Genomic DNA, 24,064 nt, shown 5'->3' on the forward strand with positions numbered 1-24,064 from the left:
AGCCTCAGGTGGTCCCTGGCACACTGTCCCTCCCTGCTTAATTTCTGCACCTATGGGAAACTAGAGCCCCCCGCCCACCTGTCTCCTCTTTCTCCACCTCCCAGCAACTGGCTCATTCCGTGAGCTGATGGCTTTGGGGATTTCCAGATGATGCCCTTGGACTTGGCAGAGCGGTGTGGGGAATCCTGGTACTTGCATTCCCCATCCTCTGGGTCTGGTGTCTCTACAGAGGTTCTAAGATCCGGAGTTACAAAGCACGCATGCCCTTCAACTAGCAATTGTGCTTCTGAAGTTTAGTCCGGACGACGCTCTGGGCTACGCCTATTATGTCTCTTAACTTATGGGAAATTAACACAGAGACATGGCAAGAAGCCATAAAGTAGCTTGGGATAGTTTGTATTTATCAGTACCCTTCCCAGAAATCAAAGCTGGTTTATAATAAAAATATATGAACATCTACTACATAGTTGCTTAGAGTCTTATCTTCCAACAAAACATCAACAGTTTATCTCTGGGGTGTGAGTTTTGGGTGATTTTCATTTTTTTTGGCTAGTATTTTCTGGAAAACAGAATTTCACAGTGGCGACACCTTACTGTTATAATCAGATCAAAGAATAATGGTGGGGAATCAGGGCCTCAGAGGTCCTCTGCTTGTGGTCAGGAGCTCTGCTCCACTCTGTGTTGTACAACCTGCTTGCTCCCCACAGCTCATGGGGCCCCTCACATCTTGTGTTCTGCCCCCCAAGAACCTTGACTGTTCTTAGGGAGCAGGAGCTGGGATTGCTCCGTGCTGGAGGCGTCTGTGGTCGGCGGGACCTGTAGCGCTCCCACAGGAGACTGTCTAAGGGGCGCTCCTGTGGGAGGTTATGGGCAGGCGAGTCTCCTTGCTTCTCTCCTAAATAGAGTCCCAGTTTGTGCCCAGTGGCTCGCCAGAGAGTGTTAGGGGAAATTGGGCTTCAGTGGGCCCCTCTTGATCCAGCCTGGAAGTAGTCAGGGTCTCATGGATGAGCACAGGGCTGGCCAGGCCTGGCTGGGGCAGTCTGTGCAAGGGTGAGCACCGGCTAGGAAGGACAGCGTCACACATCAACAGAGGGGGTCATGGGCACTGGGCTTTGGACAGGCAGAATGGTGGCTGGATGGGGTCAGAGGAAACTTGGTAGGCCCTCAAAGGGCTAACCGCCAGCCATCTGGGGGGCTGGGAGGGGACTCGGCGTCAGTGTGAAAAGTCCTGGGTTACAGTCATAAGGGAACCCTCTGTTGATCTTGTCATCTGTGCAAGTCACTCAATCTGAGAGCTCCACCTCCTCACCTGCACAGGTGAAGGGGCTTTGGTAATATAGGTGTACAGGTAACGGGGGGGATGTCTGATGAAGTCGGCACAAAAGAAGGCGACGCATTCTGAAGGCCTTTACGGCAGGGTAGGGCGCCGCCTCCTGCCTCCTCCTAGCCAGTGACTCCTTCAGTGGCTCTGTGTTGTGTCGCTGTGTTCTTGGAGAACAGCCTCAGATTGAGCAGCAGCCTGGGTGTTTGGGGCCAAGGGGAGGGCACCCTATAAGATAGCCTTGTGCTGAATGTTTGAGCCCCATCATCATGCAGGGGCTGGCTCTACTTTAACCATCACTGGGTCCCTGTCTAGAATACACCCGGGGGTAAGTGCTCCCTAAAATGGAAGGTAGACAGTGCATTCTACTCAATATAACACACACACACACACACACACACACTTTGTCACACACACAATTGCTGATTGGCATGAAGGGAGCAAACTCCCTGTGCACCTGTAAAAGGAAGCTGCCTTTGTTGGCTGAATGGGTCATTAGCATGGCTCTCCTCAAAAGGAACATCCACATCTATTTCCTCTGCTTGTGCTTAGGGACCAGTGTTGAAGGCTGACTGACGCTTTGGACCACAGAGCCAAGAGAGGGGAGGGCAGCTTGCCTCTTCTCTGGAAGGGGTGCTTCCTGTGTGCGCAGCATACTAAAACCGTTCACTTCAGGCAGAGGGTTTTTATGAGCAAAGGGGCAGGAAGGCAGAAAGGAACCTCGTTTGGGGAGGTGACCACTAGCTGTGACTTTGTAATGTAAACGATTAGGCTCCCGATGGCCCCATCTGTCCAACTGGGATGTTTCTTTGGACTTTGAAATAACAGACTGGATCCTATGAGGCTGAAAAGGTATCACGGCATGACCAGGCAGGGCTCCTTTCAGGCTTGGTCACCAGCCGTGAGCTACGGCCAGGGGGCTGTGGGCGGGAGGATGTGGGGACAGAGGTGGCCTGGGACACAGTACCTAATGCTTTCTCAGTAGCAGAGTGTCACACTGAGATGTCCTCAGAGGGGCGAAGGGCCATCTGACTTGGATTTAAGGACTTCTAAGTGACACGTTTAAAGACAGGAGATAATTTCTGGATTCGGGTGAAACAATCATCAGGTACGATGCCTGTGTGCATGTGTACGTGGATGTGTAGATGTGTATGTATGTGTGTATGTATGTATGTGTGTGTATATATAAACATTTATCTTATATAGCATGTTTGTACACAGGCACACAGTTATCATGGAATTGTTTATAAAATCGTTCAACAAACATATATCTATACAAAACACACACCACCATCACCACCATTTAAAAGGATTGGGCAGAGCTACTAGATGAATTGACATATTTGGACTGAAAGAACCCAGGTCACCATCAAATGTGTCCTATGAGATTCTGTGAGAGGGAGAAAACATGTCTGCAGGGTTATTCCAGACAGAGGCACAAGTGTCAAAGGTAACATAATAAATACGCGGTGTAGTTCTAGCTGTTTTCTTCTTGACTACCTCTTTCCTCCAACTTCTGCTCAGCTGTATTAGTGACACAAAGAGAAACAATGCACAAAAACAGAGCAGGCTGGAGAACTGACCATGCGGACCCAGCAGCTCCCATTTTTGTACAGAGTTGGAATACATCAGTTGCCCTATTGTCTCTCAGGCAGGCAGTTGAAATCCTGAGTAGTTTAACAGTTTTTTTGAAACTGGATACAGCCACCATGTCTACCCTTTGGCTTGTCAGATGGTGCTGTGTTTTAGAGGCATACAATTCATTGTGCAGCGTTGGGTCCTGCGTAAGTTTGCTGAGAGCCCGGGTGTCCACCCCTGAGTGTCCGCCCGCCGCTCGAAGGCGTCCCAGTGGGAGCGTGGCTGCGTTGGGTGTTCTTGGCCTGCCCTCCTCCTGCGCTCCATCCATGACACCTCTGGGTCACTGCTGTCATGGTCCCCGTCATTACGCTCGTGGCAGCCTAGGGCCACAGACAGGGATGAAGGCCTCCGGCGTGCAAGCCAGTGTTCTAGAGGCCTGGAGCCCATGATGCTCCCTCCGTGCTCCTGAGTACTGAGAATCGCAGACCCATAGCTAACTCAGTCTCTAGCCTCACTGCGCCTTTCTTCTGGGTCCTGCAAGGGAGGTCTGCAGGAGGAGGTTTTTTTGGTTTTTTTTTTTTTTTGCCAGGCACTCAGCAAGCGTTGCTGGGTGTTAGCTTACCCCTCTGTCCAGCACCAGCGGCAAAAGCAGGGCTGGGCATGTCCTCCACCACAGTTCCTAGTTTAAATATGTGAATTCATCTGGGCCTGGACAGCTGGGTAGTTCAGGCAGACACAGGCTGCCACCCTACCTCGTTTCCTTGAAATCCGTATACAGGAACACAGTTCCAGCTAGCCTGGTGCCAGGCCCTGCAAGCTCCTACTTGTGTAAGTGATTTTCAGATATGTGACCATCTGTACCTCCGCCTGTGCCGCTGGGCTTTTCCGGGTGTCAGCAGGAATCTCATGTGAGGCTGACAGTGACCCCAGGAGGCGGGCAGGGAAGGGGTGGTGACTGTTTGCATTGCTTTTCAGACTCCTATAATCCATGTTCTCTGAAAAGCAGCCTGAACAAGCTTGGAAAATGTCTATCACATCTCAGTGATGGTCTATGCAAAGCCTTCCGGTTGCTACTTGACTCCTTAACAAGTTCCAGAAGATTCTCTGGGCTCTGATCTCTGTCTCCCTCATTCTTTCTCATCATGGTGGTCTCAGTGAATTTCACCTTCCCAGTGATGATTCCCTGGCTACTGCAACCATCTTCTTTCCCCATCTTTGTTTTTGGTAGCACCAGATGCCATATTGGTTATCTGCTTATTGCTTGTTCTTTTCTTTTACCATTACTACTTCCTGGGAGTGCAGAGACCTTGTTTGACTTGCTCACTTCCAAGAAGATGCTTGGAGCTGTGCTGCTAGGAATGCCCTTTTGATATGTGGAAGTTGGGGCTCAGACAGGTGAAGTGTCTTGCCCTGGGTCACAGGCTGGGGGTGTCAGTGCCAGGCTCTGGCTGCCTATTTGAGTGGGCAATACCCAGCAAGAGAGCTCTTAAGGGGCCACTTAGGGGCAGACAGTCTCTCAGGCCAGCATTCTTCACTGCTGATGGGAAGCAAAGCTTTCAGATACAGCGAGCCTCTGGGCGATTCTGCCACCTGTTGGCTGCTGAGTTAGAAGGACCTTCAGAAGGTGGTCAGCCACTTGCCAAGCCACGCGCACCCGGGGAGGAAGGACTAGAATTTTAAAAGGAGCTGTTCTGTTCCTCCAGGGGAGCTTTCTAAACAACATGCAGGGCTTATTGCCACTCAGACCTCAATGGTATTTGTTCACTCCCCACTGAGAGAAGGAGGCCCAGGTATGAGAAGTGGCTTTCTCAAGGTGACCCCGGGACTTAAAGGTCCACGCAATAGGACCACAGTTTTCCTGATCTGGCTGGGAGTGCTGGTTTACCTGCTTCAGGGGGTCTGGAGTTGACTTGGGAGATACAATGTACCTTCCTCAGGGTACACATTCGCTCCCTGTGTTCGGCTGCTCAGTACAGTGGATCAAGCCTGCCTTAATTTTGTGCTGCAACCAGCAGAGGGAAGTGGTGTTAGTGTTGAGTGGCACTGACCATCCTGGGGGAGACAGTCTTGTGAGGACATTCCGTGCTCCTCCTGTTTCGTCAGTTGTCCCCTTCCCCCACCCCATGGGGAACAGCAGGACAAAAACTGCATCTGGGGGGCAAATGGGTTCCTTACCTTCCTCCTGCCCCAGGAGAAGACTTTAGGGTTGGGGGAACCACCCGCTTGCTCCCTATAGTAGACTTGAATTTGGTGCAGGGCACTGAGTGAAGCTGGCACCAATTCTTCCCTTTCAAGTGTCATATCCCTTAAAACGAGGATCTGCTAAATTCAGCTGGGCACTTCCTAGCGGTCCACCTCCCTATCTGCACAGCCAGCCTTGGTCCCAGGCTAGAAGCAGGAAGTATACTGAACATTAAGCCAATGCCTTCTTTGATCTGAACCCTCCTTTCATGATAATGCCTGGTGGTTCAGAGCATGGCTCCTCAGCTTACTGTTCTGTTTGTGCTCAAAGAATGCCTGTGATTGTAACCAGAAAGCAGCGAGGAAGCATGTCCCCTTGCCCAGCTGGCTTCCAGTTGGCACTTTACTACAACCGACAGGGAGGGAGGAGCAGGGCGCAGCGCGGACCTCAAGGCCTTTAGTGCTTGATTTGCAGCCCTGTTTGCAAGCTTGCTTCTTAGTCTGGGAACTGATCGGTGCCAGATGCTCCCTCTAGACCGCGTCCTCACTGCAGTAGGGCCGCCGGCCTCCTGTTTCATGAAGAGTGGTCCTGGTTTCCATCAGACCCTAATTGGTCTGGGTCTGGCCTTCTCTGCCTCGCAGTCTCCCACAGAATGTGGCCACTGTCTGTTCCCTCCTCCATCCAGAACAGTGCCAGGCTCTGGCCGCTGACCTTGGCCCTAGCGGGCCTGCCAACTGCTGGCTCTCGGGCCTCGCTCTGCACAACAGGCTTCCCACACCCACGGCCTTGCTGGAAAGCTGGTGTGCAGGGGAGGGGCCAGCCACACACTACGACATACACCTCGGGTCCCTCTCAGTTCTCCCGGCTTCTGGGAAGAATGGGACCGAGAGGCAGCCGGACGTGCATTAGAAGTTAGCATTTGTGGTTCCTTCTCCGTGCCTCTTGACGGCTCTGGGATGTTCAGTCCACTTGGAAAGATACCAGTCAATGTCCCTCACTTCCACCTGACCTGAAATCAAAATGCACTGGGCAAGAATAAGTGGGGCAGCCACTGTTCCAAGAGGGGGAAGGTTTGGCAGCCAGTCAGTGAGCCTGCGATGCCCCATATGGGGCCCAGCTATCACTTTGCATTTTATTTTCTTTCGTCTGGAATTGCTTGGTTCTGTTTCGTATCACCTTCTAGCCTCCTCAGGGCTTTGGGAAGTGGGGGCGGGAGGGGGGGGGCTCTTCCAAATTATCCCTGTTGCTGTTGCCCTGATGGCTTGTATCTCGGATCTCACAGCCTTATGAGGCCTGTGCTTCCCATCTCTCTGCTCCTAATATGCGGTGTTAGATGGTTTGTCCCAGAGTAGGAGAAGACGGAGCCAGAGCTGGAGTTAGGGGGGCACAAGCCTGTACACTTGGGAGGCTGCAACAGAAGGAACCTCAAATTCAAGGTCAGCCTGGGCTACAGGGAATGACCCTGTTTCAAAATAATTTTATTTTAAGAGGCTGGGCATATAGCTTATATAGGCATTTGCCAGGGCAGAGCCTCGGATTCTGCCGCCAGCACTACAGAAACATACCAACTACTGACCAGTAACAGAAGTCGGCGTGCAGTCCTCACGTACTTGACCTCTGTACTGCACACACCTTAGCCAGTAAGAGGAGCCCGCTAACCCCCAATAGGAGGTCCTCAGACGCTGCCTTTCACGGTCCTGAGTGTTCTCAGCACAGAAGAGGCAAGGATAGCTAGGAATCGATATGTCAGTTTAAGGAGTTCCTGTTGGAAAACACCAGAGGCTTCTGTACTCCCTGCCCAGGAATCCCACCCCCATTTCCTGTGCCCAGCCTCTGGAGCCAGTCAGACACAGGCACCTCCACCATCTCCACTTCCCACTCCTCTGGCTCTCCTTGTGGATTCTACAAGGTGTTTCCTGCCCATGCCGCTGACGCATTCCACCGGCATGTAACAGATCTGCCCAGAACATCGTGAGCTGCTGGCAACAGCATGGACAGGGTTTTGTTTTTGTTTGGACTTAAAAAATACATTTTTTTCCCAAGCCACGGATGGGCATGGGGGTAGGGAAGAAGAGGGAAATGAAGGCAAAAATATCCTCAGAGTGAGAAGCACTGAATTTTTTTTTTTTAACAGAAACTTCCCGAGACTGGGATATGAGTGGGCCAAGAGCTAACCTGAGACCCACGTGGCGTGTGACCCCCAGGCCTCAGGATTGCCCTTCAGGAAGGTGTGACACTGAGGTTGTTGAGAAGGGAGCTCGCTCCTATTTCCAGAGCAGTCTTCTCCCAGGAGCTTAAGGAGCTTCTTCAATAAGCCTCCCAGGTTGCTTTGCTTTTCTTGGGAGAGAAGATGGGGTGATGGTATCCCAGCCCATTCTGCAGGTGAATTTGAAGGACCTTGAGAAGAGCCCAGTTGCTTAGGGCACCAGAGAGTGTGCTCCTCACAGGGTCTAGCAGCATCACTGGGTGTTCAATGTGCTCATAGATAGCAAATGGGTTCTGTCACTTCAAATGGACCCTGAATGCCACTTGGTCGACCCTGTGAGCTGACTAGGGCCACTCTATACTTGCTTCTGTCTCCAGTCTTCAAAGCATCCAAACAGGTAACGGGCTAAGAAGGACCTTTAAGACACGGTCTGACGCATCCTAATGACATGGTCAACTTTCAGAAATGTGGTTTGTGATACCCTGGACCATTATTGTGATGAAACTAGAAGCAGGAATGAGAGCTATCAGGCGACATTATAATAGCACAGGTCCTTAGGTTGTAAGGGTCAGGCTATGAGAAGTAACACAGAAGACCAGTGGGAGAAGCAGAAAGAGAATCTGACTTGCACCTCCCCGCCCAGGGGCCCTCTAGCCGCCCAATCCTGCCTTGTAGGATGATTCCCCTTTCTGTTTCCACACATTGCTTAGTAGGCTAGGTGGAGTTACTTATTAAGTCACATCTCAGGTTGGGAAGTAGAATCTGTTTTGGAAAAGCTAGGTGTATTTTATACATTTATTTTAATTTCATTGGATCGTCATGATACAACATGAGACCTCCCTGCACTGTTCACACTGAGGATTTTTAAATGGATGTCAGTAAAGTCTTAAGTTGAATGAAGACAAGATCACTTTGTACATGGATTGCTGACCCCTGGCAGACTGGCATTCATTGCTATCACAGCAGTTAGAGCTGAAGGTCGTAAACAGTTAGGGGACAGTGGGGGAGACTCAGAGCCATGTCATAGGTGGGACAGGGACCCACAAGATCTCTAGCAACATATTTATTCTGGTGATGACCTTGAGAAAATGTACACTCCCTTCCAATCACTTGTTTTGTCTCTGCCCCACGGTATCAGTGAGATGGGAGAAGGCCACGGAGAATTTACTGAAGAATCTCAAGACGTCTTCGCATGGGACAGGCTGACCTAGAGCAGAGATACCTACACACTTGTGTAGATTAACTCTGGGTCGGGGATGACAATGAAATCCAAAGGCTTGTCTGTATGCTGAGCGAGCCTGAGCATTCCACCCACCCTTGAGTCTCTGTGTCTGTGAAATGGGCCTGAGTCCATTGGGATGATGCTTGACCATGTATTTCTGTGGTGACCCAGTGATGACAAGCAAGGTCTTCAGGGTCAGGCCACCTGGATGGACATGCTGGATACCCCATCGCCTCATTCACGATCTTGGCAAGGCTGCTAACACTCTGAGATGGGACCAATGACAGCACTTGTTCTCTAGGGTCTAAGGAGGCTCAAGTGGGACAATCCATGTCAAGTACCCAGGACGGATTGTGCATGGCAAGTCACTTGGTACCTTCTGGCAGCTGTGATAACGAATAGCAGAATCATAACCAGTGGTGTCATCAATGACAGCGGCGTTCTCATCGACAGGGAAAGTTTCAAGCAGCCCCTCCCCCACCATGATCCGCCTACTTGGGTTCAGCTGTGCGTGGTGATTTTCCGAGAGCATTGGCATAGCGCAGGAAACATGTCGGTCTCCACTATGTTGTTGCCCTGGGACCACGAAGGAGCAACCGTTGGGTGCACGTCAACAAGTAGCCCTGTAATGTGAGCCTCCCAGGGGTAGGAAGAGTCAGAAGCTATGGGTCGCATGTGGTCACTCCAGCAAAACGGTGCCAGCCTTCACCTGTGGTGTGAAGTGGCAAGGGGCAAGTGGCGTGTGCTGGCTGTGCCTGCCGTGCTTTGTGGATGCTCTGTGCTGTGGCAGTCAGCATGGAGGGCCCCAGTGTCCAGCAACAGGCCTGTGGTCAGACCTGAGGCTAGTTTATCATGGACAGCCCTTCTTCGGAGTGCAATTAAACGAAATGACTGATGCGGAGAGGTGGGCACTATGTGGCCCATAAGACAAGGAAATGTGACCCCAGTCCCATACAGGAAGTGTCCTGGCAGATGGGGGGGTTCACACATGTTCTGAAAACCACACCCAGTTTGTGGAGAGTCCTAAGAAAGCTTAAGTCGTCGCTACAGTTTGGAGGAGTTTAACTCCCCATCCAAGTTCTCACCAGCTAAGCTTTTACCTAAGTCCTTCTCTGACAGTTCAGCCTTGGGAATTTCCTGTTATCTCGCACGTCTGACTTGCTGATTTGGCACATTTCGTGTTTGCTAATTGTTGACTGTCCAGTAGTCGAAAGAGGACAAGCTTTGTAGCCGGACACATCTGTGTCTAATTCCTATCTGGGTGAGCTCTGACAAGTTCCTCAACTCCCCAGAGTCTTGTTTTCTTTCGATATCAAATGGAAACATTGAAAATTGGTTTTAAGGCTCAGTTATTCTAGTTGGACACATGCTTCATTCACGGCCGTATTCAGGCACCTGGCGTGGTGTCTGACACGTACCTAAGTAGGCAGTCTAGAGATACTGACTGCATGGAGTTCACAGACTGTGGATTGCACAGTACATTGTATAGCTGACATCACCCTGTCCATAGGATTGCCACATCAAGGCTGGTTGTTTAGAAATTCAGGAGTTGGTTTTATAATTCTGTCATTACCCACTCCGACCAGAGGGGCAGCATTCCTTATTTATTTTATTTCAAACACCTTGGCCTTGAGAGGCTCTTGAAGCATATTATTCTTTCATTCCCTCCATAGTAGCTGCTAAAAAAAAAAAAAAAAAGCTATCTTGGAGCTTAAAAGCCTGGCTTTGTTTTGCTCATAGCCGTCTACCTGAGTGCCCACCACCTGAGTACAGCGGTTGTGAGCTGGCGGGTGGTTCCAGGGAAGTCGGGGCAAACGACGTTTGTTGCCAGTGGGATTCTCCCCGTTATGTCTACTTGTTGTTCCAACCATGCTGGCTGATTGTGGAAGGTGAAATTTTGGGAAACCTTGACTATTTTAGCAGCTACCCAAAGACCTACGAGGGGTTCTTGGCATCTGTGCTGTAAAAGCACACTGCAGAAACATAGCAGACACTGTTGCCTGTGCAAACCACAGCAGAGCCTCCTGTGCCTCCCTGGTGTCTTCTGAGAGCAGATTTGCTGTCTGCAGGTCTCGTGTGCACAGATGGATGCCCCTTGGCTCAATGGTGGTCCTGCTTCTAGACCTATCCCAGCATCCCTCAGCTCTTTTAGCAAACAAAATGCCAATTAGGAGGGGGAAAAATTTTTTTTTTTTAAATGCTACAGTCCTGGAGATGATGCCAGCTGTTCTGCTCTCGCAAATGACCCGACCTGAAAGCTCTAAGTTCTGAGAACCGTTGGAGGGCATGGTATTTTTCTGGGCACTGCTTCAAAGAGGCTGTGGTTGAAGACCAGGCTGCTATTCTGGTGGCCACTTGTATGGAATAAAATTTCCCATGGGCCTGGGAGGAAGGGCCGGAGCCCAGGGGACAGGGTAGGGGTGGTCTGAGTCCTCCACCCCTCGGCCAACGTGATCCAGTGGCCAAGAACGAGTGTGCACTGCCGACTCCTGAGTGGGCTCAGGCTTGACGGGGGTTCGCGTGCACCCTAGACCCCGTGTCTCCCAGGAGCACAGCACAAATGATGAGGCAAACACCCAAAGCAAGACTACTCCAAGATGGAGAGGGGTTTGAGTGGAGGGGAGGATGTGGTGGGGGGGGGTCGGGAGATGGAGATACATCCAGTTCTCACTTGCATATTAGCAGTGGCGTATGAACGGGAAGGGGCTCACTGTAGGACTGATGCAGAGTGGTGCGTACAAGATCAGGATTCTTTCTTGGGGGCGTCTCAAGGCTTTGGGAGCTGATTGCTGCACTCCCATTTGGGCACATGCTTTAAGGGCTGTGGGTAGGGGTGAAGGGATGTCTTTATTACACAGGTAGTCAACACCAACTTGAGGAGTGACGGTCCCACTTCATGCTGTTTGCTGTAACTCTGTGGCTGCTGGGAATCTTTTGCTGAACCCCCAAGATTCAGCAAACATGGCCCGGGATCACTGTGCTTTAAAGCCTTCTGAAGAAACATTGAACACTGAATAGGTGAATTCCAAGTACACAGGCTAGAAAGAGGAAAATGAGTACACAGAAGCAGAAAGGAGAGGAGGAAGAGGGGAGGAGGAGTAGAACGTCAGCAGTGGAATAGACGAGCTAGTAACAGCACCGCAGGGCAGAGGGACTCAGGACAGGGGTGTGGGCCAGAAGCTGTGCCCTAACCTGCTCCCCCCCCCCACTTCCCAGGACCCTGTGAGGAAAGCAGGGCAGTGGTAGGTGGTAGGTCTAGGAAAGTCCTCATTGAGGCTTCCATTGGGCTGCTGAGCCTGGGCCGCCCATCTCTTGGTGGGTTTGGGTGATGTCCTTCCATAGACAGATGCAGCAGGTAGACTGACACTTCCTGTAAAAGCCTCCTGCAACTCGCTTTTCTCTGGGTGTGTGTTTTCAGTATTTGAGAACAGGATCCCCTTTGGCCTCCCAGATTGCATTTTGCCAGCTGCTTTCTTGTCTGAGTTATGCTTAGGAGCTGGCACTGCTGATCCTGCACTCCAAGAGACTGGATGGGGAACTACCCCTGTCTTCTCTCCTGTTACCTTGTATTCCCTCCCACAGCCTCATTCATTCAGTGAGCATTTTGGGGACCCATGACACACTGTAGGCTTGATGTTGCATACTGCCATTCCAGGTAGTCCCTGGCTTCTGGTTACTAGATAGAGGTGGTGGTTAGCAAGGAATGGACCATGTAAGAACATACACCAGGATAAAAGGAGGGCTGTGCACACAGATCATTGGTAGAGTGCTTACCTGACATGCATGAGGCCCTGGTTCCACCCCCAGCACTCCCACCCCCAATTCAAACAGAAGAAAGAGCTGGTGTGGTGGTGCACGCCTTTGATCCCAGCACTCGGGAGGCAGAGGTAGGAGGATCGCCATGAGTTCTAGGCCACCCTGAGACTACATAGTGAATTCCACATCAGCCTGAGTTAGAGTGAGACCCTACTTTGAAAAACCAAACAAAAGAAGAGGAAGAGAGGGCAGGGCAGGAGACCCTACTTCTGTTTAGTGGGCCTCACAGTCGGTGTGCACGGAGGAAGCAGAAACCCCCGTGGTTCTGAGCAGGTTTAGTGAATGTGCTGGATGGGGAGACAGCCCCACCTCAGGTGTCTGGCTAACCCTGGTCAAAGACACACAACATGGGCTGGAGAGATGGCTTAGCGGTTAAGCGCTTGCCTGTGAAGCCTAAGGACCCCGGTTCGAGGCTCGGTTCCCCAGGTCCCACGTTAGCCAGATGCACAAGGGGTGCACGCGTCTGGAGTTCGTTTGCAGTGGCTGGAGGCCCTGGCGCACCCATTCTCTCTCTCTCCCTCTACCTGTCTTTCTCTCTGTGTCTGTCGCTCTCAAATAAATAAAAAAAAAAAAATTAAAAAAAGACACACAACATGCCCTCTCCCATGCAAGGTCCTTAGCAAGGTTCCCCAGCAAAGTCAATCCTACATCCAGGAACCAGCCAGCCCTGGGACTTCTGCCCTACCCCAAGCCAAAGGAGCCATATCTTTCTCCCCAGTTGCCAGTAGGCTCAGGAAGCAATTAAGGGTGAGTAGCTCTAACTGCAGTTAGATTAGGAATTAAATACATTAATCCCAGATCTGAGGAGATGCCTGGGGTTGGGGGGGGGACTCTCACACTTTGCCTTTCAGAGCGTCCCCTTGAGGTCATCACTTCAAACATGAAAGCGCGGGGCGGGATGGGGATTGTTTTGTGTTCCTTTTGGGTCACCTCCAAGTTCCGAGCAAGCTGACCAAAATGGGGCTGCATTGTCTTGCCTCCCCTCTCGGGCCCCTTTTATTTCATGCACAGCAGACGTCAGTGGGGGCTGAGTGCTTCCTGGTGTGTTCAAGCAGAGTCTCACAGTGCAAGAAAAGAACTGGCAGCCTGAACATGCCCCTGCCCAACCCCTTCCCTGAGGCCCAGAACTGGGCATCCCCAGGCCACTTCTGCCCAGGGACCCCGGAGCACAGGGCAGGGTGTTGAGTATCTAGAGCTCTGGATTGGGGGAGGGGGGAATTTTACTAGCGCTCCATGAGATGGAATTGGGTTGAAATGATTTGCAGCTTTCCGAGAGCGTATTGCATTTATTTTTAGTCACAGGGCGTTCATTTCTTGCCAAAAGACCTGCTTAAATAAAACCAAGATTAATATTTTTTACTTAACGGAAAGAGTTAGTCAGGACAGGCTTTGAACTGGAGGCTGCTTATCTTGATGGGGAGTGCGCTTTACAAAGTCTGGCCTTGGCTTTGACATCAACAAAAAGGGGCCTTTGAAACTGACAAGAGAGAGAAGGTCCCTGGGGACCAGCATAGGATGCAGGAAGTGCCTATTTGTGGGGGTGGGGGACAGTGGGGGAGGGTCGTCTTCCTGGAAAGGCGGGAGGTGACCCCTAGTTTTGCTGGGAGCCAGCTGCTCTTCCGTCTTATTCCCAGCCAGTTCCTTACCCTTCCCCCTCCTTGGGTCTGGTCTGAAACTTGGGCTGCTTCGGAGGGTTGAGAGGCACCAGAGGGGTCTCTCCCGCAGATGGGCCCAAAGCAGATGTTCCTGGTGCCCCGCCCCTGAGACTGGCTCCGCACCCTCCTGCCCTGCTGGCCCCGGCCCCTGCCTCTGTGCTTGCCACACTTTCCCAACTTGCCTCTCTCTGCTGCTTTTTCTCAGTATTCCTGTGAGTCAGCCGCTGGCCTCTGTCAATGATGGATGGACAGATGTTTATCTGACCCGCCATCTGAGAATTGCCCTTGTCCTCTTTTGATGGAATAAGGTTCTGAAAGACCTGGTTGTTTGCCACAGCTTACACAAGAGAGTTATTTATCTATTTTTAAATCATCCTCTCTGTGTGTGGTGCTTTTATACAACGAAACCCCATTTGGCTTCACGTATTCGGCACAGACGTAGTAGATGAGCCGTACGTGGTGGAACCTGCCCTATGTGGTCAACATTCTGGTGGAGAGGGGTGGTTCTGCTAACCATGACTGTGTGTCTGGTGGACAGGCAGGTATCAGAGGGGACCCGGTGAAGCTGGAGCGTGGTGGAGGGCCTGGGGCAGAGTGCTGTGCTGGGGGCAACCATGCAAGAAGGCATTCTCACCAGGTGAAGCCATCAGGTGAGGGAGGGAGCCATGCCTGGATGAAGAAAGTGTGTCTGACTGAGCAAGGGCCAGGGCAGAGGCTCTGGGGTTTGTGTTTGAGGTGACGGGAGCATGCTTCCATTTCCTGGGATGGAGGGGCCCCTGGGAGGTACAGGTATGGGCCTGGTCTGGTAGCAGGAGATTAGTTGCGACTCACAGGTCATAATAGACTTCCAGGTATGAATGCAGACTCGGTGTCGACATCAGAGACGAGTAAGGGTCAAGCGAGTTCCTCCTGGGAGGTTCTGAGCTTGTGGGGGTTGTCACTTGATGGGTACAAATGAGAGGAGGGTTAGGCATGTAGCACCCATCAGATTGAACCTCTGAAAGGTCATGGGTAACTTAAACAAGAGTGGCTTTGGTGGAATGCAGAGGGGCCTTAGTCATCACCCAAGCCTGTAGAGACTGGTTAATTGTCACAGTCATCTCATATGCCAAGATGGGAAGTGACTTGCCTAAGGTGTCACAGCGCCAGGGCTACATGCTCTGTGCCTCTTGCTCATTCCAGCCCATTGCGCGCTGAAACGCTAGAGGTTTTCTTTACCTGACCTTCCAGCTTGAGTCTTTTTGGAAGTTTTGTTTGTTTTGTTTTTGAGTTTGGGGTTGAAGTGACCTCCAGGCTAGACATTGGACAGACCCAGTCAGGATGGGTCTGTAGCTCTCTCCCTTCCTCCTTCCCTCAAGCATGACTGGGCCTCACCGATGGCCCCCACACAGGCCTTGAAAAGGTTGAGTGGAGGAGGGTTCAGCTGTACCTCAGGGGATGGGGTGACCGTAGCCACAGAACGTTCTCCTCGAAGAGGGAACTAACTGTAGGGCCTGTGGGTGCTTGCCAGCAGCATGGCACGGGGCACCTCCTGCTTAGCTCCAAGGCTACAGAGTACCATTTACAAGAACATCGTTGTATTCATTCGTTTAATTTTATTACTGGGGACGCCAGGGCCTCTAGCCACTGCAGATGAACTCTAAATGCTTGTGCCACCTTGTGCATCTGGCTTTATGTGGGTACTGGGGAATCGAATCTGGGTTCTTTGGCCTTGCAGGCATGCACCCTTAACCACTAAGCCATCTCTACAGCCCTGACATTGTCATATTTAATCAGCTAGCCTAATTACCCTGGACTCCTGCTGTGGTGAGAAGCCTTAGGGATTTGGGTGGTTTTGTGGTTTCTAAGTTTTTTTTTGTTTTTTTTTTCCTTTTCCTTCCATGACAGCTGCTCTGAACACAGTAAGCTAAACCAATGATTTGCCAGCACATGTTGATGGTCATTATTTGTAGATTTTTGTCACTAATCATGAGGGAATATGTGTGTATCTGTGTGTGTATGACCGGGAAGGGCGGCTGAGGGGTGGTTAAGTGGATGGATGTTGTTGTGGGGGTCCTCCTTCTAGGTACTAGTTCTCTTCTCTGGCCCTTAGCAGGGCTGACAGTAGGAGAGAGGTACATGGGGGACCCTCTATTTTACCCCCATAGAGAGTCACCCACTGTGAGGACAGAGAAAGAGCACGCACATGGGGCTTGGCCCTTGACACACAGGGCGTGGTCAGTACATTACAGTTGTTATTGGCAAGTTCTAGTTCTCTGTAATTCTGCAGAGATGTGGGACGCTGGTGATGATCAGTGGGTGGGCAGCTGGAGAAGCAAGTGAGCCTGGCTACTTGCAGAGTCCTTGGTGGTTTCTTATATATGATGGGTGGATTTGTGTGGCTTTTGACAGAATGCTGAGATGGTCAAACCCGGAATCTGAAGTGGCTGCACATTAACTTAGATAAGAGTCTTTGTCCCTCTAGAGCAGCCAGACTAGTGGTCCCATAGCTCAGTCCTCCAGACTTCCAGTAGGAGAACCCAACAGTCAGAATGAGGGAGAAGGGTCTGGGTTGACTGATGATGGTTCGATGGGGAGGGAAGAGAGAGGCAGAGGCTGAGGCCAGCTCCAAGGTGGCTCGTCTCTGAATATTCTGATGAACAGCAGATGTGCAACTTCTAGAGTCCACCAGTGAGCTGCTTGCTCTGGAATTGTTTCTGGTCAAAACTACGCTTCCTGGGGTCCACACTGCTAGGAAATGAAAGTGGGGTACTGGGAGGGAGAGGAGACATGACGGCATACGTCTGAATGCAAGCTTTTACCAACCTTCCCTCTGAAAAATACTGGAAGAAAAGAGTTCTAAGGAGACACATTCATACCTGTCCCCCCTTCCAGGTCTCTGACACACTCGAGGATCCCATGTATGTATTTATCAATCTGTATGGCAGTGTCAGAAGTGTGAGTGCACACGTGCACAACCCGCTTTGCTTTTTCCTTTCTGTGGTCTGTGGTTTGAGGTAGGGCCTTCTGGGCAAGTGTTCTACCACAAGCTACCTCCTTACCTCTCCCTGGTGGGGTTCCTCCTGAAATGTTTAAGTTGGAATTCTTTTTGTTTAAAAAAAAATTGTTTATTTATTTATTTGAGAGAGAGAGAGAGAAAGAGAAGAAGAGGCAGATAAAAAGAGAGAATGGGTGAGCCAGGGCTTCTAGCCACTGCAAATGAGTTCCAGATGCATGTACCACCATCTGGCTTATGTAGGTCCTGGGAATCAAACTTGGGTCCTTAGGCTTCGCAGGCAAGCACCTTAACTGCTAAGCCATCTCTCTAGCCCTCAGTTGAAATTCTATTTGCTCCTTAATCAGTCTTTCCATTTCTTCTTGATCTCCATGCCCCCAGAAGCCCAGATGCCCCTGCTCAGAAGCAGAGGAAACCACCAAGGACAGAGAGTGGCTGAGTCAAGTTGGGCTTCTTAGTCTCCAACAGGATTTCTGTCCCTTGGTCATATGTCCTCTAGCTGTGAACTTCCTGTCTCTCCCCTGGGCTGCAGCCAGTGGAAGCAGGAAATGGGACTTCTATTTCTTGCTGTCACCCTCACTGACCAATGAGGCCAGGGTTCCAGACACCAACTCGGTTCATGCCCATGCCAGCTGAGCTGCTAGAGGACACTGGGTAGACACGCTCCAGCACTAATGGGAATAAAGAGAACCTGTGTCCAGCCCGATCCCATTTGCAAAGCTGCCCTTTTGAGATAGAGGGAGCGGTTGGACATGCTGCCAGCCCCAAGTTGGGAAGCTGTTTTCTGTTGCTGTTGGAGGTCATAGCCCCTTCCCCTCCCTGTGGCCTCTGGGCTAGTGTCCGCCTTGAGTTGGGGGGTGCTTACTGCCAAACAGGAAGGCACAAAATAGCACTCATATGAGTTGTACAGGAGAAGCCTAAGCAAATACAGATATATTAATTCACTGACCAAATAGGTGGATTTCGCGTTGGCCAGCAATTTGACTTGGAAGGACTCTGTGAGTATCTGGGCCAGCAGAATGTTATTTAATTTTAGTTAACTTTTGAGAGGCCTTGTTTTTGTAGGGAAAACGTGGGTGCGGCCTCTGCGCTGGGCCATCTCTGTCTCGATCTGTCTGGACTGTAAACACCACATTGTTTGGCTGGGCCCGGCAGGTCACTCTGGGGCTGCTTGCGGTAAGGAGAAGGCCCGGTGACGGTAGACATGCTTCAGGCTTGAAGACCCCTCATGCGCTGGTGTCGGATCATTTTGTGTATGTTGTTTCTCTTACTTCTCTCTCTGGTTGTGCAAGGCTGGGCTGGTTTAATGAGATTTCTTGCCTCCTTCCAACTCCCCACACCCCAAGAATTCCCAGGCCATAGGCGATGGTGTCCCAGGGTGGACGCATCACAAGAGAAGCCACGGTAGCCGGGGAGGCAGAACTAGTGACCAGAAGAACAAATGCGGGAGGCTTGGGATGGATCTCACGCTGGTCTCAGTGTCGGGACTTAACCGCCCCCGCCCCCCCCCGGCCGCTGCAGGTTTTAAATATCTTATCATCACCATTCCCATTCTGTAGATTAGGAGTCACTACCTATGGTCCCAGGGAACCTGTATTAGGAATTGACCCCAGCCAGGCAGGCTCCAGGACCCAGGTCTTCATACTCTTATTTCACGAGTTATAAGTGTGTCACTTAGGAGCCACATGGGTGGCACGGGGCCAAGAAAGGCAGAGCGGTTCAGAAGGCAAGATCCATGGTGGAATTTGAACTCCCATCGTAGCTTCCTAAGTACAAAACTTACTCTGTTCTCTCTAAACTATCCCCAGATGAAAAGGTTCCAAGCTCAGTCCAGTTTGGGGTATGAAAAGATTTGGCTGACCCCATGTACAGAAGTTTCCAGAAGTACCCAGCTTCATAGGGCAGGACTGCTCAAGACATGTTATGTTTATATAAACTTGAGCCCTTTTGGGGGGGCTAAAAAAGAGATGTTGCTCTGTCAAGGAGCCCCTCTTGCCTTTCCCCCTCTGGCAAAGCCTCACGCCTCAGTTTACCTTCCTTGCAAAGAAGCACCAGCTTAGTTTTGTCAGAAGCCCTGGTGAAGCCCTGGCAGGTCAGCTTTCTGCCCAGCACTTCAGCTGTCACAAGCTTCTAGGGCAGAAGAAGGAGTCCCCAGGGCCTCTAGGAGCCTGGCCCCCCTGTCTGCCAAAGACGCTGTTATAAAGCGAGACCCAGAGGTGGAGGCAGAGCCTCTGGGGAGGTTGCCGTGGAGTTTGGCCAACCTCTCACTTTTACGTCAGACTTGGAAATAGCCACTCGCCCCCTCCTAACTTGAGTCGCCTCAGCTCTGTTGCTGTCTTTGCCAAGGGGCTCCATGTTGCCATTCTGGCAAGATAGTCTGGAGGGCAGGGGGTCACTGATTCATCCAAAACTTGACTTCATATCTGACCACCGGAGAGGGATCCAAGCTCACTTGGGAAAGGCATTCTGGAGGAATGGGGACCTGATTCTTAGTAACTATATTTTGAAGCTAATAGATGAGTCCAAGTTTGGAGACAGTGTGGGACATCCAGAGTGTGGAGGAGAGTGGAGCTAGCAGAATGGGGATCTGTGTGCGAGAGTGGGGCATTCTGTTTATCAAGCATTTTTTTTTTTTTTTTTTTTTTTTTTCTGAGCATCCATTTGAAAAGTGGGTTTGAGGTAGGGATCGTGAAGATGTTGGAGATGCAAGCAGTCCAGTGACAGCTCCGAACCAGCAAGCTGCCTCCATCCCGCCACCTTAGCCACCCTTGATGGAGACACAGTGCCCTCCCACAGCAGCTCCTGCCCGGGGTTTTGCTACTTCTTGTAATTAGGTGACTTTTCTTTGATTGAGCCAATGAACCTTCCTCTGCTTTCCCTCTTCGAGACCTGACCATTGGCTCCTTTAAAGAAATCCCCGAAGACTGCTTTTGAGGGCTGCTTGGGTAAGAGAGAAGGCACACCCTTTTCCGATGTCATTCATATCTCATCTTTATAGATGAGCAGTCTGACGAGCAGGGAGGATCTACCCCTGATGGTCAGTTTCCTTATCTACATGGCGTGGATGGCAACGCTGCCCTTGTGAGGCAGCTGAGAGGAGTCAGGAATGCATCATAGGTGTGCACTAGACTCTTTTTTTTATTGATTTTTAAAAACTTTTATTGACACACTCCATATATGTACACATATGATCCTAATCCCTTCCAACCACTTTCCTTTTTCCCCTTCCTTTCTCTCCCCTTCTTCTTTCAAGCTAGCTTCCTATTTTGATGTCATCATTTCCCCTCTTATATTACTCGGGGATTATGTAGGTAGCATCACAGCCACTGTGAGGCCATGAATACCATAGCCACGGCCACTTTGTGTCTGGAAGACGGTATTGCAAAGCTCTTTGTGTTATAGTAGTCTATGCTCAGCTCATTGCACTTTTTTTGGTGGTAATGATATGATTTTAGTAGCCTGTATCTGGTAAAAACTACATCTAAGACAAGGGAAAGTTTCACATGCCTTGTCTCACCTCAACTGTTCAGTTCAGGGGACCGCTGTGGTTCCTGTTTTAAAGAGGGAAGGGAAGCGAACAGAGTTGCTTACTCGCCTCTCCTTGCAGTATCCATGAACACTAGAGGTGGAATGGGAATTGCTCAGCCTGGCTCTTGAGTCTTTACTCCTCACTGCTCCCATGCTCCATGGAGCTAGATCTTATTGAATCTCGTGTTGTCTACGTGCTAGGTACTGTGGTCAGAATGCTGACCGCGATGCTGAGGTTGCTGGACGTGCTAGGACCTGGAAAGTTCACAAAGCTCCAGATGAGATGGGGGTGAGGAAGGGCATGAGGGGGGCCGCAGAGGTACCCGTCCATGTGACTCAGGCCTTTATAACCTCCTCCCTTTCTGTCTTGCTCTCTCCACAGTGATCCGTGCCAAAGTGGTGGGGAAGAAGCTGGTGAAGGAGGGGCCCTTTGGCTCACTGGTCTACACCATCAAGCAGATGAAGGTGAGCGGTGCCATCGCTGGCCCCTGGGGATTTGCCAGGAGCGCCATGGCCAAGGGAGGCCAGGTGGTTGGAACTGGGATGTATGTTTGCTCATGTCAGAGCCCTAGCCAGGGGCTGGAGAGATGGCGTAGTGGTTAAGGCACTTGACTGCCAAGGCAAAGGACCCTTGTTCAGCTCTCCAGGACCCACATAAGCTGGATGCACAAGGCAGCGCATGCATCTGGAGTTCATTTGCAGCGGTTGGAGGCCCTGGTGCATCCATTCTCTCTCTTTCCCTCCCTCCCTCTCAAATAAATAAATAAAATATTTTTTTTAATTATTATTTTTTTTAAAAAAGCCCCAGCCAGCCCCCGGGTGAGCTGCTGAGGTAGTAGCAAATGATGAGGGCAGTTTATCACTCAGAGGCCCTTGGCAGGAGCTGAGTCTTGGGACCAAATGCCAGATAGCCTCCTTCCCCAATACCTGCAAGACCTCGGTCAAGTCACTATACTACCCTTTTCTGGCTTTGGTCTTCCCAAGTATGACGTCCTCCTCATGGACCACATCGCCTCCAAGGGCTTTTGTGAGTGTGTCCTTCTGGAATAAAGCAGTGCCCGGCGGGCCTGCACTGACGCTGAGGTGCCTACTTCTCCCGGCTTCATGATGCAGCCGGGCTGAGCACGGGGCCCTCTCGTGAGCCCCGTTTCCCAGCTCTGCTTGTCTTCCTGCATCGCAGCTCACCAGGAATGTTTGCAAAATGTATTCACACCATCAGCCCCACTCGCCAAACACCTTGAGGTTCCAGAACATGCAAAGGAAGCCTGCTATAAGGAAGAGAGCGTAGAGAACCTTCATCCTAGTCCCATTTAGACTGCTGAACAGCCAGCTCATTGGCTTTGGATTTCTTGGGCCTCAGCATCGCTGTGTGTTAGCCGTGTGGGGTTTGGCTGGCACCCTTCGTGGCTCAGGCATTCTAAGTGTCCTGTTCGCCTTGGCACGAGGGCTGGAGCTTCGGCTTGAATAGCTCAGTGCCGTCTCCTTTGCCCCCACACCTTTGCAAGTGCCTTGCTCTGCGCAGGGCTGTGTATCTGCAGCGTGGGAGCCCAGAGGAAGAAGTTCTTCCCTTACGGCCACGGTCAGGTTGGAGGGAGGCGCACAGTGGCTAGCCGAAAGCTCAAGGTGGGATGTGTGGAGGTCTGTATGAACTGCCTGCCCGCCTACTCATTTCCCACGTTTGCGCCTTCAGACACCGGGAAGGGGCTTGGAATGCAAAAGGCAGACCTTGGAGAATGCATTCATCTAATAAAAGTGGACACGAGTTAAGACCCTCAGGCCTGAAAACTCTCCAGAAGAGATAAGCCTTAAGGCCCAAGTGCACTTGACTTAGGGGTTTGGGGGTGAACTGGGCTGGAGTGGTGTCTGGCCGTCCCGGAGGCCGACCTCCAGGTCTCGATATTCCTGTTCTGGGGCTTATGGCTTGATGCACTGGTTCTGTGGAACCTGTTGCTCTGCATTCAACTGTGGAAACATCCCCAGGCTCCAGGTTATGTAACGTCCACAGTCAGCGCTGGCCAGCTGCCCTTGGCTGCCTGAGCTTGGTCATGAGAGCGGCTTATGTCTTCAGACGGCCCTGGGGGCTGGGCGTGGGTGGAGGTGGGGAAGCAATGAGAGCAGCAACAACCCCAAGCCCCACTCTGTAGCCTTGGCCTTGGACGGCTAGGGAGGCACCACAGCAGAGGACCCTACAGTACGTCTCCCTCTGCTCTGCAATGGCTTTCATTATCGGACATTGTGCCCTGCACAGGCTGCTGCAGGAAAATAGCTCGGAGGCAAGAATTTCCCATCTGCCTTTCCCCCACCTTCTGCTGCTTGCGGGACACAGAGGGTTACCAGTGGTCCTTTCTGTGGGCAGAAGGCCCCACTCCTCATCACTAGTGTCATACCTGCTGATGGGGGGTTATTGAGAGGCCATGTAACACTTGCTCACCCAGCAGCCTGTGGGCACACCCCTTCCAGGCTGGTAGGCTCAGAGGTTCCCATTTATCGTTCTTCACCTAGGTTCACGGCATCAAGGTGCCACGTATTAGATCTAAAGTCTCTCAGTTCCTCATTTTACTTCTTTCAAAGGCACAAAGGGAGAGTGACATGCCCAGAGTCATGCATTTGACTAAGGGAAGATCTGAGTCCGCAGTTCAGGCAGCAGAGACCCTTCCTAATTCTGTGGCCCTTGACATGCCTCCTGAGGAAGTGTGTGGAAGGGGGAAGTAACTGACACATATCCCCAAATCTCCCTCCCCTCTTGCTTTCCTCATGAGCTGTAGCTGCCATCTTTCATTAACTCTGATTCTGCTCCTAGCCCTGTGTTATGACAGAATTGGTCAGTCCCTTTCTCTCCAGAGAAGGCACCAGAGTCAAGTCCGAGCAGGTGCACTGGACAGCAGTACATGTCCATCTGTCCACCCCACTCCTCCTTCCATCCTTTGTGCTTAGCCCTGGGATACGAGCTGGAGATACAAAGGCAGTGCTTGTCACAATTAATACAAGACTCCAGACAGGTAATGCTTACGGAGCATTTGCTGCACCTGGAGCATTCTGCTGAGTCTTTGTGCAGGTCATCCTCATGCCAAGGCCTCACCACTGAGAGGCTGGTGTGGGTCTGGGAGGCCATCAGCACTTTGGAAGGCTATGTGACCACCACAGTGAAAGTTCAGACTCTCTACCATGGGGGTCTTTGAGGACAAGAAGGGAACAGAGCAGGCTGACTGCTCATCTGCACCCACTGTGGGGGCTGTCCCTCACTCCCTCCTGTCTGGTTCACTCGGAGAGTTCAGAGGTCAGCATGAGTTAGCAGGTGGCTTTTGGCATGCAGCCTGTACAGGGTGTATCAAACATGGTTGGAGAAGGAAAGCAGCAGAGGCCAGAGGCAAGCCTGCATGAAACTGGCACTGGTTTCCGGGAAGTTTGGTTCTTGTGGGTTAGACTTAACCCCAGAGCATCTGATAGGGGAGCCAGGAAACCCACAAGTAGCGTAGCACTGGAGGAACTGCGAGAACGTGGGAAGCCCCACCGTGGCTGACCTCTGAGGACAGGCACAGACCCCCTGACCTCCTGTCCTTC

At 51.3% G+C, this 24,064-nt stretch overlaps 2 protein-coding genes across 3 annotated transcripts in view; one reads left to right on the forward strand and one right to left on the reverse strand.

The window, feature by feature from the left end:
- Window positions 1–24,064, reverse strand: part of Syn3 (synapsin III) — a 525,100-nt gene that overhangs the window by 322,482 nt on the left and 178,554 nt on the right. The window lies entirely within an intron of this gene.
- Timp3 (TIMP metallopeptidase inhibitor 3) overlaps window positions 1–24,064 on the forward strand; it is a 50,335-nt gene that overhangs the window by 18,004 nt on the left and 8,267 nt on the right. Inside the window, exon 2 of the mRNA XM_004650252.3 lies at window positions 20,886–20,968. Within this exon, the coding sequence (XP_004650309.1) occupies window positions 20,886–20,968 (83 nt within the window). The remainder of the gene's footprint in view (window positions 1–20,885; window positions 20,969–24,064) is intronic.

Source organism: Jaculus jaculus, chromosome 6, assembly GCF_020740685.1.
Source record: "Jaculus jaculus isolate mJacJac1 chromosome 6, mJacJac1.mat.Y.cur, whole genome shotgun sequence".
In the NCBI taxonomy this organism is placed as follows: Eukaryota; Metazoa; Chordata; class Mammalia; order Rodentia; family Dipodidae; genus Jaculus; species Jaculus jaculus.